We start from the raw sequence: 18,721 nt of genomic DNA, 5'->3' as shown, positions 1-18,721 counted from the left end.
TGACTTGGCCATTCTAACACCTGGATACGTTTATTTTTCAACCATTCCATTGTAGATTTGGCTTTATGTTTTGGATCATTGTCCTGTTGGAAGATAAATCTCCGACCCAGTCTTGTGCAGATACCAACAGGTTTTCTTCCAGAATGTTCCTGTATTTGGCTGCATCCATCTTCCCGTCAATTTTAACCATCTTCCCTGTCCCTGCTGAAGAAAAGCAGGCCCAAACCATGATGCTGCCACCACCATGTTTGACAGTGGGGATGGTGTGTTCAGGGTGATGAGCTGTGTTGCTTTTACGCCAAACATATCATTTTGCATTGTAGCCAAAAAGTTCAATTTTGGTTTCATCTGACCAGAGCACCTTCTTCCACATGTTTGGTGTGTCTCCCAGGTGGCTTGTGGCAAACTTTAAACGAGATTTTTTATGGATATCTTTGAGAAATGGCTTTCTTCTTGCCACTCTTCCATAAAGTCCAGATTTGTGCAGTGTACGACTGATTGTTGTCCTATGGACAGGCTCTCCCACCTCAGCTGTAGATCTCTGCAGTTCATCCAGAGTGATCATGGGCCTCTTGGCTGCATCTCTGATCAGTTTTCTCCTTGTTTGAGAAGAAAGTTTGGAAGGACGGCCGGGTCTTGGTAGATTTGCAGTGGTCTGATGCTCCTTCCATTTCAATATGATGGCTTGCACAGTGCTCCTTGAGATGTTTAAAGCTTGGGAAATCTTTTTGTATCCAAATCCGGCTTTAAACTTCTCCACAACAGTATCTCGGACCTGCCTGGTGTGTTCCTTGGTTTTCATAATGCTCTCTGCACTTTAAACAGAACCCTGAGACTATCACAGAGCAGGTGCATTTATACGGAGACTTGATTACACACAGGTGGATTCTATTTATCATCATCGGTCATTTAGGACAACATTGGATCATTCAGAGATCCTCACTGAACTTCTGGAGTGAGTTTGCTGCACTGAAAGTAAAGGGGCCGAATAATATTGAACGCCCCACTTTTCAGTTTTTTATTTGTTAAAAAAAAGTTTAAATTATCCAATAAATGTTGTTCCACTTCACGATTGTGTCCCACTTGTTGTTGATTCTTGACAAAAAAATTAAATTTCATATCTTTATGTTTGAAGCCTGAAATGTGGCGAAAGGTTGCAAGATTCAAGGGGGCCGAATACTTTTGCAAGGCACTGTAGATTTGTGATGAAGTTGACATTTTTATCCTTCTTGCTAGCCCTTTTGCAATAAAATTTGTGCCCAAAAGTGTTACACAAAGTGTTAGGTTTCCTCTTACTAGATGAAAAAGCCAGATCTCTTTGGTATAAATGTAATTAGGAGTGAAAGTAATTGCATCTATGCTGCTTAAGCATTTTATCCATTGAAGGAAAGCTGAGACACAAAGCAGTGCTAAGCATATTTGTCATACATGGCATACATGCGTGGCGTTTTGAAACCGATTCCGAGGTCAAACTAATCATCTGCTACCAATAACGCTTATATAACAGGCTAGTTAAATGCAGACTCACTCTACTTGCCCAAACATGCAATGCTTGGCAGGCCTTGCTGCCCGTGTCACCTCCAACGCTACTAATGAGCCCTGACGCAGACAGAACGAGAAGGGTGCAGGGGGGTTCGCAGCTCGCCTGCGGCCTTTACTGTAACGTCCAACTCGGAGTGGTGAATAAAGCCGCTGGCGCCCTTGCTCAGATACGAGCCACTTACAGGCAGACCACAGACACAAAAATGAGGACTTGAAAAACACATGTCAGAAAAGAAAGTTGAGTTTCCTGTCTGCTGGGTATCTATGGCCCGTGGAAAGCAGTCAGAACATATGGACACCATCTACCAGTGCGGGCCTGATAGGTCACTTGCGAGATAAAGACCAACATGAACCTGGTGTAAAGCGGCCTTAAACAGCAGCCTGAGGCTTTAGACACCCCGTAAACACTTTGATGACCACATGCTTGTTAAAGCAAACACGGAAAACATGAGCAATGAGCATGACGAAACACTGACACCGAAAGGAACCTGACAACTGTTTACACGATCTGGAAACACAATCAGAAAACATTCGGATTGAATTCAGCAGAAACGGGTGACATCAGGCTTCAAAAAGCTCAAGTGTTCTCATAATCTGTCTTTGCGTGATCAGCTCAACAGTGACACAATCGATTGGAAGATGAGCAGAGAAATCAAATTGATGATTCATACACGGAACATTGTAAAGTGGAGTCAGACACTCGGTACCTTGTCGTATTTTGAATCACACAGGGATTTGAGGAAACTTTTGGTTTTCTGTTTGGGAATGAGATACTGACGAGAAAGCAAGCTATGGCATAAAAAACAAAAGCAACGCCAATGATCTCTATTGTTTTGGACACCGGCATTGTTGTCTGGCCCTTCCACATCCAGCTAGGTTCAACACATTGGGCTTAACATGTCACGGATAAACAGAGAAGGTCATCCACCATTTTAAAGTGCTTCAATGTGCAACTTCATTTTTTACAATACTATTTTAAACAAAACAAAAAAAGCTGCTTGAGTCATTTTTGTTTATGGAAAGTAGGTAAAACAAAAAATTCAACTAACAAAAAGAGGCGGTGTTGCGGACCACCATGACCTGAATGACCGAGAATTTACACAAACAAAAAAAGAAAAATGTTTTTTTTTTTAAACAAACATATTGGTATTCATTAAATAATACAGATTCTCACCTGTAACAAATGCTAGAATTTGAATTCTGGGTTAATGTTTGATTTAGTTTTTTTATTCCAGACTAGTGCTGAATAACATCCGTACGACGTACCCGATTTACATGATTTTGACTGACGCCGGATTTTCATCCGCCATTTTGTCACCAGTGTTTTTTTTTTTTTTTTGTGTATTTGATTATAATGTTGACTTTTGTATGGTGACGCATGCTTTTATTTTGGCGCAGGAAGCGGAGAGCAGATAGTACTGCCGCACGCGAGTAAGAGCGCATGTACACACGAAGAAGAACGTATTTGCACACACGAAGAAGAGCGCAAGAAGTCTTGCAGTCGAGTGACAGAGAGGGGAAAGATTACAGCTTAGCTCGCTGTCTAGCTATGACTTGGCTCCAATGTCTTGGCGAGGGCAGTAAAAATGACGTATAATACATGTTTTGGATAGTTAAGGGTTAATTCAGATTTACGCAGAAATTTGGGTTACGTCGCCAGCGTAGTAACGGAACTCGTTCATAACTCGGGGACTACCTGTATTGTAAGAATAAACTACTCATTTGTACGGTGCTGATAGATCTGAAACTAATGATGCGGTATGGCCACTAGATGTATCTATACCAAGAAACCATGGGTGTGATAAATAACTACACAATACAAACATGTGGTGCATTTCTGAATGTCTTATCATCTGTCTACTTGAAAAAAAATTCAAGTGCAACTTTCTTACCTGTGTGGTGATGTCCCAGCCGTCCTCCAGACTGAGCAGCACAGATGATCCGCTTTCCAGGAGCTCCACCAGGTTGAGAGCCAGCTGCAAGATCTTGTGAAGCTGTGACAAATGGGAATAAGAAGAATTTAGATTAGTCGAAATTCCATAAAAAATGTAGATTTGTTGCTTTTTACTCATTGGCTCCTATTGATGGCAATAAGACGTTCAATTCCTTTTAACTGGGAGGGTTGGCAGCGAATAAATGGATGTTCATTTGTTGCCAACTCTTACAGTTCAAACGGATTGGAAGTCTACTAATGATAAACTTTATTCAAATTCATAGCAGAAGGACGTAAAGAGCCACATGATTTAACGTATATCATTGTCAATGGCACTGAAAGAGTTAACCAGGAAGAATATACTGTGTGTGTATTTTTTTTTACATATACCTGCAAAATCCATTCTGAGTCCTCCAAGGCTTTGAGGAAGGAGTCCTCAGAGTCGGTGGAATTGGCGCTGGGTGCGCATGCCCTCAGAAGCTTCTTAAAGGAGCTTTTCACCTGCCGCATGTCCGCAAAGTCCACCGGCACCAGTTCGCAGTTCAGAGAGGTGTCCACTCTAAGGCCCTGACAAAGTAAGACACAGCAACTTTTGTTGAGCCAACACCAATACTATATGAGAAAAATATCACTAAAAATACATGTAATTAACTATGTCTTTTTGTTAAGTACTTTGGAGTACTTTGTTTTTGGGTAATGTTTTCTCATTGACCTCTGATGGTGAGAAAATAATATTTTAACACTAAAAATGGCATTACTTATGAGTGCAGTGATCTTGTGATGTCAATTACCTCACGCACTGACACTGACAGACTGGAGCACATTTGCACGAGATGAGTTTTATTGATGCCACAAGTACGTGTGCACCGATCCAAATTTTTCTGGCCAATCACCGATTTTTGAAAATCGTGACCTTCTGATCTGCATTGTTGTGGATCCCTCTATTTTTCCCCTATACACAACTGCACGCACCTTTAACATTCCAATCACATGCAGTAGTTCTCAAAAAAAAAAAAAAAAAAAAAAAATTGAAACAAAATCACAATGTTTAAGGATATGAATGAATTAGAATTCTTGAGAAGAGAATTATGAAATTATATTATTTTTGTAAGTCTTTTTTTCACATTGTATTACATTTTGATGCGGCAACATTCTGAACGCGAACCAAATGTGAGAATTCAAAGCAAAAGCGAGATAACAGGCCATCTAGTGGCCGCAAAATAATTAATACAGGGTGACTATATGGAGCGCCAATACAAATTTCACTTCTTCTTACATTAATATCATAGAAAAGGGCAGCAGACATTAAAAACAAACATTAAGTTGAGGCTCTAAAGTATAAAAATACCCAACAAGTGCACTCATATGCTCTTATCACCATAAATGTTCACAATCAAATGCTAACAGGCTAATCTAACAAACTGCTTCTTCGCATTAGATTGGCTATAATGGTACAGGCTGGGGATGGGAATTGATAGGATTTTTACGATTCCGATTCCATTATCGATATTGCTTAACGATTCGATTCTTTATCGATTCTCTTATCGATTCTTATTGGGGAAAATGAGGAACAAACGTTTTGATTGGCATCGAGTTTGTTTAATCAGAAGTCACAACCTTACAAACTCACAACGAGGTCAAAAGAGGCCCAAAGCCTCAATGTTAACTGTGGCAATAAGTGGCAAATACACAAGAATGTGTTACATTTTACTGAAACCTTTTTCTAATAATAGAAATAAAAAATATTGGTATATATTGGCATATAGGTCGTTGTTCAGCCTTTGGCAATATGTGTTAAACTGCAGGGGTCTCCAAACTTTTTCCTGTGAGGGCCACATAACTTTTCCCTTCTCTGATGAGGGGCCGGGGTCAGTTTGTAACAGAAAAAGTGTGACGACTGCAGGAGTGCCTAAATGTAAAAATGTATTGTTTGTCAGGAAGCCACAATCAAATAACCCTTTCTGGGTTCTTCACAGAACAAAAGTAAATAAAATAAAAATAATGATATAATACAATACAATATAATATAATACTAAATAAATATAACACTATTAATTAAATAGATAATAACCAAATAACCCTCTTTTAGTTCTTCACAGAAAAAGGCCAGGAAATAAATAACACAATTCAGAAAAAAAAAAAAAAATCAAAATGCTCTCTGGTATTGTTCAGGGGGCCGGACCAAATGTGGAAGCGGGCCGTATTCGGCCTGCGGACCGTAGTTTGGAGACCACTGTGTTAAAGTGTATTATTTACCATTATATTGAAATGCATGCCTTTTAGTTTTTATGATGTTTTCACGCTCAAGTGGGGGCGCCCTTGCGCTTCCTCATGCGAAGAAGAACGCGCTCACGTGAAGAAGAGCGCGCTTACAAGTAGAGCTGGGCGGTAAACCGAAAATTTACCGTCACCGAAATTCTTCACGATGACCGACGTAATTTTGACCATGTCGGTAAATTCGGTAAATTAATAAAACAAGAAAATAGTCTTTTCATCCCGCTTTGACTCTGTGCTGTTCGTCTATGCTCATTCCCCTTTAAGAAAGCAGTCAATGTACTTACGTAGGGAGTCACGTGATCATCAGGAAGCCAATCAAACAGAAGCCCGGTAAGCTAACGCTAGCAGCTAACGCTACAAGCAACACGTGATGGAGTGTGGCTTAAGGGAGGTTCGCCAAACTTTCACCCGACATTTAGTAGACTCTTGGTGGCATCCAGACGGGCTTTCACCCGCTGTCCTCCCTTGTTCTCACGATTTCCGGAGATGGTGCTTTCAGTGCTTTCTACTGGTAGCCAGGCCACAGTCGCTAGCGGCTAACGCTAGCTGCCGCTAGCGGCTAACGCTACAAATGAACGTGATGGAGTCGGATAGCGGCTCTAACCTTGTCGAAATGGCTGAACTTAATGAGTGGATTGGGCACGGATTGCATCTAGCAATTACTATGTCGCGTTATTTTGTATCTGACTGTGTGATTTCTCTGATAGCTTTTGTGATGGTAAAGCATTCAGCATAAAGCACAATCCAACGGTGAAATTTATAGTATGACCGAGAAATGGCCCCAGCTATTTTTCTGTATGTGCTTAATTCTGTGTCATTATTGCTATCATAAAATCTTAAGTGTTTCATTTGCAGAAGATCAACATAGCTTTAATGTGTGTCTGTCTGTCTGTCTGTTTGGGGGTTCATGTATGCGTGCATTTATTCAAAAATGCACTGGGGGGGAAAAAACCCTGAAATCATAAAGTAAACACTTGTATTGAATAATTATGTCACAGCAGCCATTAACAATAAACTGTCTTTTTGAAGTGTACTGTTCAAGCTGCAAGTCATTTGTGTTACAATGACGTTTGCACAGGCATATTGATTTTGACAATGTACATTGTTCAAGCCATACACGCTGTTATAAATGCTCATACTTGAATTCTTATTGTTTACAATACATTTTTATAAAAATGTTTAGACTGCATGTACAATTGTTAAATATATCAAATTGAATGCTGGTAACTAAATCAACAAGAAACTGTTAATCTGTATTTCATGTATTGATTCAGATTTTCAAATTATATAACAGTCCGCTTGGGTGACTTTATCGTCATTTATCGTTATCAAGGTAAATCTACTCAATTTATCGTGATACGTGTTTAAGGCCATATCGCCCACCCCTACTTACAAGCGAAGAAGAAGTGCCACATCCAAGCGAGGGAGCGAGTTAGTGAGAGAGGGAAACACTGCAACGAGCCTACGTTGTTTGTTAATGTTTGTAAAATATCTACAGAGGCAACACCTGTATGTATCATCTTTTGTGTTGTTGTTGTGCGTTTCCACTCGCGATCGGACACTTAATTCCAGTGGTGTAGTGGTTTGAACGATGTGCTAATGCTAGCGAAGGCATGCTAACCGTTTTTGTTATTATTGTATTAGCAGCTAATCATCGCTGATTTACGTTGATGCGAACCTGTTTGTTATTGGAGACGAAATTGATTTTTCATTTGTATTTTTAGTTTCACTCTTCAAGTGATGGTTGATTAAAGTCAGCAAATTATACCAACATCTTCTGCATCGTCATTTGGGTGTTTAGCTAGCTGTATAGCCAGGACTGAGCCTTAGCGTCTTGGTGTGGACAGTACAGTCGTATTCCCTCCTGATGGAGTTATTTCCACTTTGCAATGACTGCAAGTCGCTTTGTTTTAATATTTCCTCGTGAAGTGAAGACACACTTTCGAGCGTTTGATCCTACGTGCTGTCATTGTTATGTTATGTGCAACGCTCGTGCTAAACCATCGTAACCTTTCATTTTCACCCTCTTTCCTGGTGAAGTGTAACCAAACTTTGGAGTGAGTGGTTCTTGGCGCCATGCTAGTTTGATGCGTCTGGACAACAAGACAAGTCAAGTCACGAGGCAATACGCGTTTTTAGGAAACGTTAAAGGGATCGTTAAAGCTTTTTCATTGTGATGTCGAGGCCTTGAAACACTAGGAACCGGTTCGGAATTGGAATCAGATTTCGATTCCCATCCCTAGTACAGGCATTGATGTCTGCCTCCATGATAGGCAGTCACCTCCTGGAAATACTGTTTTTATTGACATATTTTCTCTACTACTACGCAACAGAAAGATCCAGTCATGTTTTTTTTCGATCTATTCACTCATTAGCTTAGTTATAGACGAATCAGAGTTGCTCTAAAAACGAACAAACGTTTTTACATTGAATACACAGTAACCTTGGCTTATAACCACTTTCAACACTCAAACTAAGGACACATCAACAAAGCTCCTAATATTTTAATGCTGCCAACCCTCCCAGTCCAACTGATTGAACGCATATCGCCGTCAACGGCACTAAAACATGATCATTAAATGGTAGCCATTCCTGTTTAAAAGGATTCGATGTCTCAGTCTGTCAATGGCAGTGAATCTTACCTTCAAATGTGACTTTTCACCAAAGACGTAGAAGGCAGCTTGCTGTTTGAGAAGCTGAGCCTGTAGACTGGTACTCCCTGCAGGGGGCGCCAAATCCTTCCCTGCTAGTCTAGCTCCCACATCCACTGTAGAAGTATGCTGGCTGAGTCTGCTGCTGCTGGAGCGCAGGCTAGCCCACACGCCTGCAAACACAAATATAGGAAGAAAACTTACACCCCACGTACACACACACACGTTTTAATTGACACACACGGGACCGTTACAATGCCTGTGATGTGTGCATGCTGTCAAACAAACTAAGACTGAGTGATGCAGAACACATGCGGATGTAGTTTACATGCACAGCAGCGCAGGGGATTATGTAAACACCTTCATTCTTTAAATCCATCAGCAAAACAGTTTGTACCTTGAATCAGGCTGGGAGATATTAGAAGCAGGAGTTGATGGATTGTTTTTTAGCATGTCAACAAATGGACAAGCAGCTTCTTTGGAAAAGCTAGCATGCAAGGTCTTCCAAACATCACGAACTACTGAGAGGAAGGACATTTCACAGTAATCTCTTTCAACTGTTGAAAGATTCATTTCTGATTAGTGATATGCTGTTTACGCTTCTAACTTGATCTTGATCTAACTTGATGTTGAAAAAACTGTTGGAGCCAAGGTGAGGTTATTATTTTTAAAGAAAACATAAGAAATGAGGAAAACTAAGTGAAAAAACACTTTAGTTACCTGTGTGGCTGCAACAACTAATCGATTAAATCGATTAATACATTAGGTGCCAAGGAATTTAATAATTGAGTTTTGCCGGCAGCTATGAGCAGTACTGTTTGGGTCCTTGTTTGTAATTTGAGGCTGCGCGCGTGCTCCAGGGATTGGAGCAAGAGAGAGAGAGAGTTCACTGCTAGTCTGCTACACTCAGGTTGGGTTGCTGAATCATTAACTTAACGAGTATGAGCATTAGATCGTCTTTTGTGTTGTTAGATCAGGTGTGCCTCTGTCAGAGGTGAGTAAATGAAGTGAGTTAGCGATTTTGCTAAGCAGTTTTTTAAGTGTCCGTTTGTATGGTATATTGTAGAAGCATATTAGCACTTGAGTTATTGTTAGATAGTAAAGTTGTTAACAAATAAACCCATTAATATAACAGCTTATTCTCTCAACACAAGCTCCCATTCAAACTATAAATTGTAATACAAGAGAGAATTTTGAAATTGGATTTGGATTGTATTTATGAACAACTGTTTGATAAAGAAATTATTCGATTTTGTTGTTTAGATTGTTTTAAGAAAATAAATGAGTCATTGACACAATTTATATCAGTGCTTTGCTCACAAGATAAAAAAATATTTTTTTCATTTGAATGAAAAGGACTTTTGTCTTATTCGTGTACTGAGAAATTCTTTTAATGTTTTATACTCAGAACCTTTAAAAACGAACAAGTTTTATGTACTTAAAACAGTACAGTTGTGGACCACAGTTAAGTCAGGAAGCTGTAATAAAATATTTTTGAAGGAAATTCTCATCCATTTTGTCACTGTTACTTAAAACATGCCTAAAACAATGTCAAGTTAAATTGTGGAGTTAATTGAAAAAAGTGACATTTATCCGATTACTCGATTGGACGTATAATTAATCGTCCAATTAATCAATTATAAAAATAATCTTTAGTTGCAGCCTTAGTTACCTGAAATAAAAAGTAGAATTAAAAAAAACAACAACAACAAATTGTATTCTGTGTTCGCAAAATTAAAATTAAAGACACTTATTCTTCCATTTTTATTGTTTACACACATCAAAATGACAAAAGTGCCTGAATAGATATTTTAAAATATTTAAGTTGTATATTATTATTTTTTAATCCTGCATATTACAAATAACCCGTCGTATGAAAAACGAAACCAATATTAAACAGGCAGCAAATGTTCGCTGGCAGCTCTCGCAGTAGAAATGGATTGGACGTTTATAGCCATCATTGTGTCATGTTTGTGTGCATTCTCAGTTCTTTTTCTTTGTCCAGCACCTTATTGAGGCGGGGCAATGCGACACACTGCATGAGGAAAGCTTAATATTTAAGTAGTGTGTTGGACTATTACTTGCCAACTCGCTTGCTTACCACTGTGTGCGTCATCTCGAGATCTACTTGCCATTACGGTTGTATTCTTTGTTATCACATTGTTGTACTGATATTTTTGTTGGACTTTGCCATTACTTGTTTTAGCCTTTTTCTGGCCATTGCTGCCTTCCCCTTAGTTCTCTCGTCGACTCGGTTCATGCCATTTTTGTTTGTATTTTTTTCGCGTGTTCTGGCGTGCTTAAAGCTGCAAGCGAGGGATTACTCCATGCATTTTTGGAACATAAAAAATAGCTAATACCTTAGGGACGTGTGACGGAAAATTTTTGCGGTTTTGAAACCTTGACGTTTTCATACCACATTATACCTTGAAATCGGTAATTGGCACATGCCTAGTAGGTTGTTGATCTATTTCCTTAGTTTCTGTGTTTTAAGGGACAATATGCCATAGTTAGTGGTCAACGCAAAAACGGTTCATTTTCAAAGCAACTCTGGTTCATCTATAACCTTCAATGTCAGTTAAATAAATTAAGTTATAAGCTTAAAATCATGAAATGATGACATTTGGTGGATTCAGTGTGAATCTGATTGTAGAAGCTTCTACTAAATGAAACATCGGAAACTGACATAGGGCTCGTCCCAGACAGTCTGAAATAGTGAAGGATGAAGAAATCCTACAACCAATTGGTGTTTACTGCCTTTCTGCTTCTCTGGGACTCCAGTGAGTTATTTCTTTTGAATTACATTTGGACTTTATCTGGGCTCTCTTTGCTGAACTACGTGCACGGTCAGAGGTGCCTCATTTCATTTGATTCACGACGGTCTGCCAGGATAAACTGCTTCCTTCCCTCTGCAGTCTGCGCTAGGCTTCCGACTGACCACAGTCGGCCTTGCTGAGCCAACATATTAGCTGTGGAAGAGGCCAGATCAGAGCGGCCACTCGGGTTGGCGAAAAACCGCAGCTCCCAGAGGTGCATTTATTTCACTTCAGTGATGATTAGTCATTAGTGGCTCAGAGGGAGTTTGGCGAATAGAATGGAGATATGCCTGGTTAGTACGCCAGAGGAAAGATGAGGTGATAGATTGAAAACGTGGCCCTGAAGGAGGAAAAATGGAAGAGCGAGGCATATGCACTCTACCTTGGTTGTGGATTCTTTCCTTATTGGTAGCTTTTGGGTTTGAGTGAGTAAATAGTTTATCTCTGTACTCAAGCACTGTGTGGCGGTTGTGTGGAGGAGGAGGTCATGATGAACATGAAAAATAATGTCAACATCATAAAAATATTACAGCTTGACATACCGCACATGGTCACGCACGTCCAATTAAGAATTACAGTTTAAGGTCAAAGATAGCAATTTTGAAGATTAATGATATGAGTGGCATGCATGATATGGTCATTGCTGGTTATGACTGGTAAAGAGACAATGTATGTAATGTTGTACTGCCCCAAAAAAAAAAAAAAAAAAAAAAAACAGCGCACACACACACAGTAAAATTTAAATCCAAGAGGAAAAAAAAAAAAAAAATCAAATTTCAAACAACCTGCAAAGTAATCTCAAACATGCACCCTCACTCATTCATTCCAACTTTGCTATGAGAGGTTTAAAAAGGCACATACGAAATGTTCTGGAATGCAGAGACATATTTTGCAAAGGTCAACCTGGCAATTTACAAGGAACTAATGTGGGAGTGCGGCAATTAATTGGATGTGGATTACGTATTCCACCTACTGCTGCGCTTAAGGTTACGGCCACCTTTGGAGGGGTCAGTCTGGATTTGAAAAAGAACGTGCTGGGAGAATCAAACACCATAATCAGCTATTTCATAAGTTTGCAAATGCCAGATAATGAGACCAATTAGTTTGGGACTTTTTCTGGGCACCACTGTCCCTCTTCATCTCGGGGCAAACATTAAGTTTTACCTTCAATTTGCCTGTTGTATACGGGGAAAAAAAAAATCTGAACGTTTTTTTCCGGACTAATCCATGACTAAGTCGTCAAACATGCATTTACACCAAACAAAACATTCAGTACCGAAGCGCTTCACATTCCTTTGTGATTACATTTACAGTAATATTCCTCTCGAAACAGCTCTACACACTGGGCTACTATTGACGGCGATAGATGTCAAATTTACTTTGGACTATTCTATTGTCGTCAATAGCACTGAACATAATCATTTACATTATGATGTAATATGCCAAGATTGTATCTACTGTAAATACGAAACAATTTTAAAATTCAAACACTGTGTGACACTTACCTCCTCTGGTAAAGCTGTTTGAAAATGGGATGTCTAAATGAACGGGAGCCATTTTCGGCATTCTGGATAATCTCCTTTCGCTCCCTGAGGGGACACAGTAGCAAGTAGCAAGAAGGAGTTATTTTCCATCAAGTACAAGAAGAAAAAAAAGTTTTTTGTCAACAAGTGGAAAGAACACTGGTATGTTTAGACAGAAATGCATTGAGATATTTGATAGTACATCTGCAACATTTTGAACAAAATAGTTTTTGCGAGTTTTTGAGCGTAAAAGGGTTATTCAGAATTGGAGAATATTTTGGCATGAGAATTCATGAAAAATAAACCTTCACTTCTACTGTTTTAAAGGTAAAAAAATATCAAATGCTTGATTATTTCAGCTTAGAGATCAAAGGAAATATTTTTATTGCATTTTTTTTTTGTATTTACAGTATTTAGTATAGTCACAATAACAGTGTTGCACATCTGTGCTAATTTTAGCCTTTTCTCAGGAGACAAACTTCTGTACCGTAATTTTCGGACTATAAGGCGCACCTAATGTAAGCCGCCACCGACCAAATTTGACACGGAAACAGCATTTGTTCATGGATAAGCCACAGCTGTCCTCACTGTATTATGGGATATTTACAGTGCCTTGCAAAAGTATTCGGCCCCCTTGAATCTTGCAACCTTTCGCCACATTTCAGGCTTCAAACATAAAGATATGAAATTTAATTTTTTTGTCAAGAATCAACAACAAGTGGGACACAATCGTGAAGTGGAACAACATTTATTGGATAATTTCAACTTTTTTAACAAATAAAAAACTGAAAAGTGGGGCGTGCAATATTATTCGGCCCCTTTACTTTCAGTGCAGCAAACTCACTCCAGAAGTTCAGTGAGGATCTTTGAATGATCCAATGTTGTCCTAAATGACCGATGATGATAAATAGAATCCACCTGTGTGTAATCAAGTCTCCGTATAAATGCACCTGCTCTGTGATAGTCTCAGGGTTCTGTTTAAAGTGCAGCGAGCATTATGAAAACCAAGGAACACACCAGGCAGGTCCAAGATACTGTTGTGGAGAAGTTTAAAGCTGGATTTGGATACAAAAAGATTTCCCAAGCTTTAAACATCTCAAGGAGCACTGTGCAAGCCATCATATTGAAATGGAAGGAGCATCAGACCACTGCAAATCTACCAAGACCCGGCCGTCCTTCCAAACTTTCTTCTCAAACAAGGAGAAAACTGATCAGAGATGCAGCCAAGAGGCCCATGATCACTCTGGAGGGACTGCAGAGATCTACAGCTGAGGTGGGAGAGTCTGTCCATAGGACAACAATCAGTCATACACTGCACAAATCTGGCCTTAATGGAAGAGTGGCAAGAAGAAAGCCATTTCTCAAAGATATCCATAAAAAGTCTCGTTTAAAGTTTGCCACAAGCCACCTGGGAGACACACCAAACATGTGGAAGAAGGTGCTCTGGTCAGATGAAACCAAAATTGAACTTTTTGGCCACAATGCAAAACGATATGTTTGGCGTAAAAGCAACACAGCTCATCACCCTGAACACACCATCCTCACTGTCAAACATGGTGGTGGCAGCATCATGGTTTGGGCCTGCTTTTCTTCAGCAGGGACAGGGAAGATGGTTAAAATTGACGGGAAGATGGATGCAGCCAAATACAGGAACATTCTGGAAGAAAACCTGTTGGTATCTGCACAAGACCTGAGACTGGGACAGAGATTTATCTTCCAACAGGACAATGATCCAAAACATAAAGCCAAATCTACAATGGAATGGTTCAAAAATAAACGTATCCAGGTGTTAGAATGGCCAAGTCAAAGTCCAGACCTGAATCCAATCGAGAATCTGTGGAAAGAGCTGAAGACTGCTGTTCACAAACACTCTCCAACCAACCTCACTGAGCTCGAGCTGTTTTGCTAGAAAGAATGGGCAAGAATGTCAGTCTCTCGTTGTGCAAAACTGATAGAAACATACCCCAAGCGACTTGCAGCTGTAATATTGCATGCCCCACTTTTCAGTTTTTTATTTGTTAAAAAAGTTTAAATGATCCAATAAATTTTGTTCCACTTCACGATTGTGTCCCACTTGTTGTTGATTCTTGACAAAAAATTAAAATTTTATATCTTTATGTTTGAAGCCTGAAATGTGGCGAAAGGTTGCAAGGTTCAAGGGGGCCGAATACTTTTGCAAGGCACTGTACATCAAAATATATTAACCGGTAACACTTTATTTCACGGCGGCATCCTAAGACTATCATAAGACCAAATCAACTACCATGAATCAATTGGCTGCAAAGCTTAATTGATTCAAGAAGCTTCATTTGGCCATTACTGCTCCCTTGGGGGAGACAGTCAACCTCTGCTGCCATCTGCTGTCAACACTGTTGTCGCCCAACCTGCCTCCTAGCATTCATTGCAGCGCTACAGATGTAAATAACAATCAAAATCCATGTTCTGTGCGAATCATTTCTTCAGTTACTGTTCCAGTTGTTTCATTAATTGCTAGATATGGTATTTGGTAACACCATTATGGTTATGGCATGACACTGCCATAAGCAATAATGAATGCTTATGACAGATGTCATTTTCAGGCATGAACTTGGGTCAGGGGTTAAAAAGGTGAGAAGGGTGTGGAGGAAATATGTTCCGGTAGGGCTGTCCCAAACCACTAATTTTCTCCCGATTAGTCAACTGACTATTTTTACAATTAGTCGACTAATATTTTTTTTTTTTTTTTTAACCAATTTAGCAATGAAATTTTTGTTGACGCTTGTTAATTCACAAAAACATTTTGGAACACCTAAATTCTTTATTAAAGTACAACTAAACATGTAAATAACAATAATTAATCACACATGAACACTGAGGTCAAATTCCGATAGTAGGCCTGAACGATATTGTAAAAAACTATCATTGTGATTTTTGGGGAGTTTGCGATATTATATTGCGATATTAAAACGAGAAAATTTTCACCAAATAACTTGAATAGCTCTGTTCGGGATAGCTGCACTGGTGACAAAGAAAAACAATTTGGCTACGTTCATACTACAGGTCTTAATGCACGAATCCGATTTTTTGTCATATCCGTTTTTTTGGCGTGCCCGTTCAGACTGACTTTGTCCATTGAGACCGTTCAAGTATTACGCATGCGCACTAATTCGGAGTCCGACACTCGCTGAGCATGAAGACCCGCATGCGCAGAAGCATCAAAACAAATGACACACGTCATCCGTCATTCCAGGGATATCATATTTTGCTTTTCAAAAGGAGGACACAAATAACAGACATAAATAATCCCCGTTTAGGCTTATATTCAAAGTTTATATGGATCGATAGCATGCACGCACTGTCCCTGCATGTCACACACACATATGCGCAGTTTGCCCCGACTCTCGGCCGTGTAGGCAATGTTGAAATATTGCTCAATTGAAGCAAAGAGAAAACTGAGCATTCTCAGGTTTATCCTCAACCCATTTTTATTTTTTATGACTGTTGTCAAGCCCAGCCATTCCCAAAAGCCGTCTTCACTGCAAGCTAGGCGCTAATAACGCACAGCGGCACCGCTACGGTAGGCGTCTCTCTCGCTATTTGATGACGTAATTGCTGCATGAAATCCGATTTGGGAGAGTGGACAGTACAGACCGCCGCAACAGTCTGGAAAAATGTGGCCCAGATTGGATTTGAACCACATACGAAAGTGACCCAGATCGGATTTGAAATGGTCCAGTTCTATGCGACTTGTCACGTTCAGACCGTCAAGTTAATGCCTCACTCGAGTTGGAAAAACACGAAAAAATCGGATTCGTGCATTAAAACCTGTAGTATGAACGTAGCCTTTGGTCGCGTTGCCTAGCAGGAGGAAGAGTGAGCGTGAGACACTGTGGCGCTGTACGAGCATGAAGCAGAAAAACATGAATGTATGTTGTTTTTAAATAAAAAACAGATCCTTTTCACCAGATTCCGATGCTCTGAAAAATGGCGCCATCGGCCCTAATTTTTATAACTCAGTTTAATCCAGGATCTGCATACTTGCTGCATTCATGAAAACAAAAGTTTAAATGTTGGAAAAAAGAAAAACAATTGCACGTCCTGCGATGTGACTATTGCGCATGCACACATTGTGATGGCGATGTTCAAATGATATATTGTGCAAGCTTAGCTGATAGCATTTACTAGTGCGAAAGAATGGAATGTAAACAGATTCAGAAACTGACTTCCCCTTTCTAACATTATTCAAAACAATTCTTATAAAAAAATGTCTAGCATTATTATTATAGTATATTACTATATATAATAGTATTATAATAATTATTCATTGCCAATCCTATTTTTTAAAAAGGGTGTCATTTTAAAGTTATTCTTAGTGTAAAATCTGAATTCTGTAGTATTATAGTATTTACATATTATAGTATTCATTCCGAAGTATGTGGGATTATCTCCAGAAATCGTTATTTATATGACAAACTTGATGTGCTTTTATTTTGAAATGTTCACTGGAAGTACGTTCGCTGAACCGCTAACAACTTTACACTCCGCAAAAAGCACTTTCCGTCATTGCTTGTGGTGTGACTAATAGATTGTTTTTTTCATTTTTTTGTTTGCAAATTCTGTTAACCAGCGATTTTTCATTTTTCATTTTTGAAGTGTCACCTGTTACCCACAAGTTTGCGTTTTGGAAAAGACTGCCAGTGTTTTATAACAGGCTAAAGTAGGTTGTCTTTTTTCCCCATTAGTCTCAGTGTAGCAATGCAAACGTTTACGGTGTTTAATATAGATATTTTGTATGTGTGAACTGTAATTCTACGCCGTGTTGTTGACCAATAAGCATCTGCACACAACAACTGGAGTCTCATATGTCATCTACACGCACGCACAAATGTATGCACGCACGCGGTGGTAAAACGCAGCCGTGAAAATTACCGCCCTCATTTTTATTTACATTGCGATAAATGGACTCATTGCATATAGCGACAGGCTTAGCAACTTCAATAAAACATGTCGTTAGTTAGTTAGATGGACTTACGACCCCTGCCCCCTAAAATTTTTCTCTTTGGATATACAAAATTCATGTAGGACACCCTTTTTGACTTGTGGTGAGTGATTTTCATGCCTGGATTTTGTGTCGTCCTGCAAATTATCTATCTTTTGAATGGATGTAAAAGATCTGAGTTGAACATAAATGAGTTAGTGACAAAATTTGCTGGATGACACTTAATGACATCTGTCATAAGCATTCATTAATGGCCATGATAGTGTCATGTCATAATTATGATGGTCTTATGACAGTCTTATGATGGCGCTGTCAAATAAAGTGCTGCCTATTAACCCAAATAAATCAACAAATTAACCGCAGGATTCATAATCACGGAGTCTTATAGTCCGAAAATTACGGTAAACAAGTTAACAAAAATTTAAATATGCATGTGGTAGAGTGAGACATTCAATCGAAGCTAATCATTTTAAAAAAATATGAAAAACAGAAGATAGAATCCAATTGTGGGGTGGGATAGGAGAAAAAGACATTTTAGGGTGTACTTACTTATTTGCCATTTTAAAAAATAATACTTTCATCATTCTCTTCAGTCTTTTTTGTTTCAGGGCAAGTAAATTTACTCAGAAACTCAAATTTTCAGTATTTATTTGGGTTAGGACTTTAAGTCATTAATTAGGATTAATCATGTTCAAGAGAGATGTTTGGCCAGATAATTGTTTTTTCCACTGTTTTGAATTGAAACCCAGTTAATTGCATTTTTCCAGAGAAAGCTATTTGATTCAGTCGTTCACCAAAATTCTTGCAATTTAAAAAATGTATCTGCGATTAGTCTAAATGAATAAATTGCAAAGCCTATGATTAATTCAACTATTGATTTTTAATTAATTTTTTTAAATGGCGTTCCTCCAAGCCTGAAATTACCCTTAAAAATACAAAAAAACCCATTAATATGAGTTTGAGAGGAGGATGCAGAAAAGTCTTTAGAGCTGAGTGATGAC

The 18,721-nt window shown here is 39.0% G+C and overlaps 1 protein-coding gene across 2 annotated transcripts in view; it reads right to left on the bottom strand.

The window, feature by feature from the left end:
* sbf2 (SET binding factor 2) overlaps positions 1-18,721 on the bottom strand; it is a 143,013-nt gene that overhangs the window by 23,572 nt on the left and 100,720 nt on the right. The window contains exons 29-33 of one of the 2 annotated variants that reach the window (XM_057859758.1): positions 12,725-12,808; positions 11,602-11,676; positions 8,395-8,576; positions 3,866-4,042; positions 3,435-3,536 (exon numbers count right to left, since the gene is read on the bottom strand). In XM_057859758.1, coding sequence (XP_057715741.1) covers positions 3,435-3,536; positions 3,866-4,042; positions 8,395-8,576; positions 11,602-11,676; positions 12,725-12,808 — 620 coding nt within the window. The remainder of the gene's footprint in view (positions 1-3,434; positions 3,537-3,865; positions 4,043-8,394; positions 8,577-11,601; positions 11,677-12,724; positions 12,809-18,721) is intronic. The other variant, XM_057859839.1, reaches the window with a different exon arrangement.

Source organism: Corythoichthys intestinalis, chromosome 1, assembly GCF_030265065.1.
Source record: "Corythoichthys intestinalis isolate RoL2023-P3 chromosome 1, ASM3026506v1, whole genome shotgun sequence".
Taxonomy (NCBI): Eukaryota; Metazoa; Chordata; class Actinopteri; order Syngnathiformes; family Syngnathidae; genus Corythoichthys; species Corythoichthys intestinalis.
This window is presented reverse-complemented; position numbering and strand designations above follow the sequence as displayed.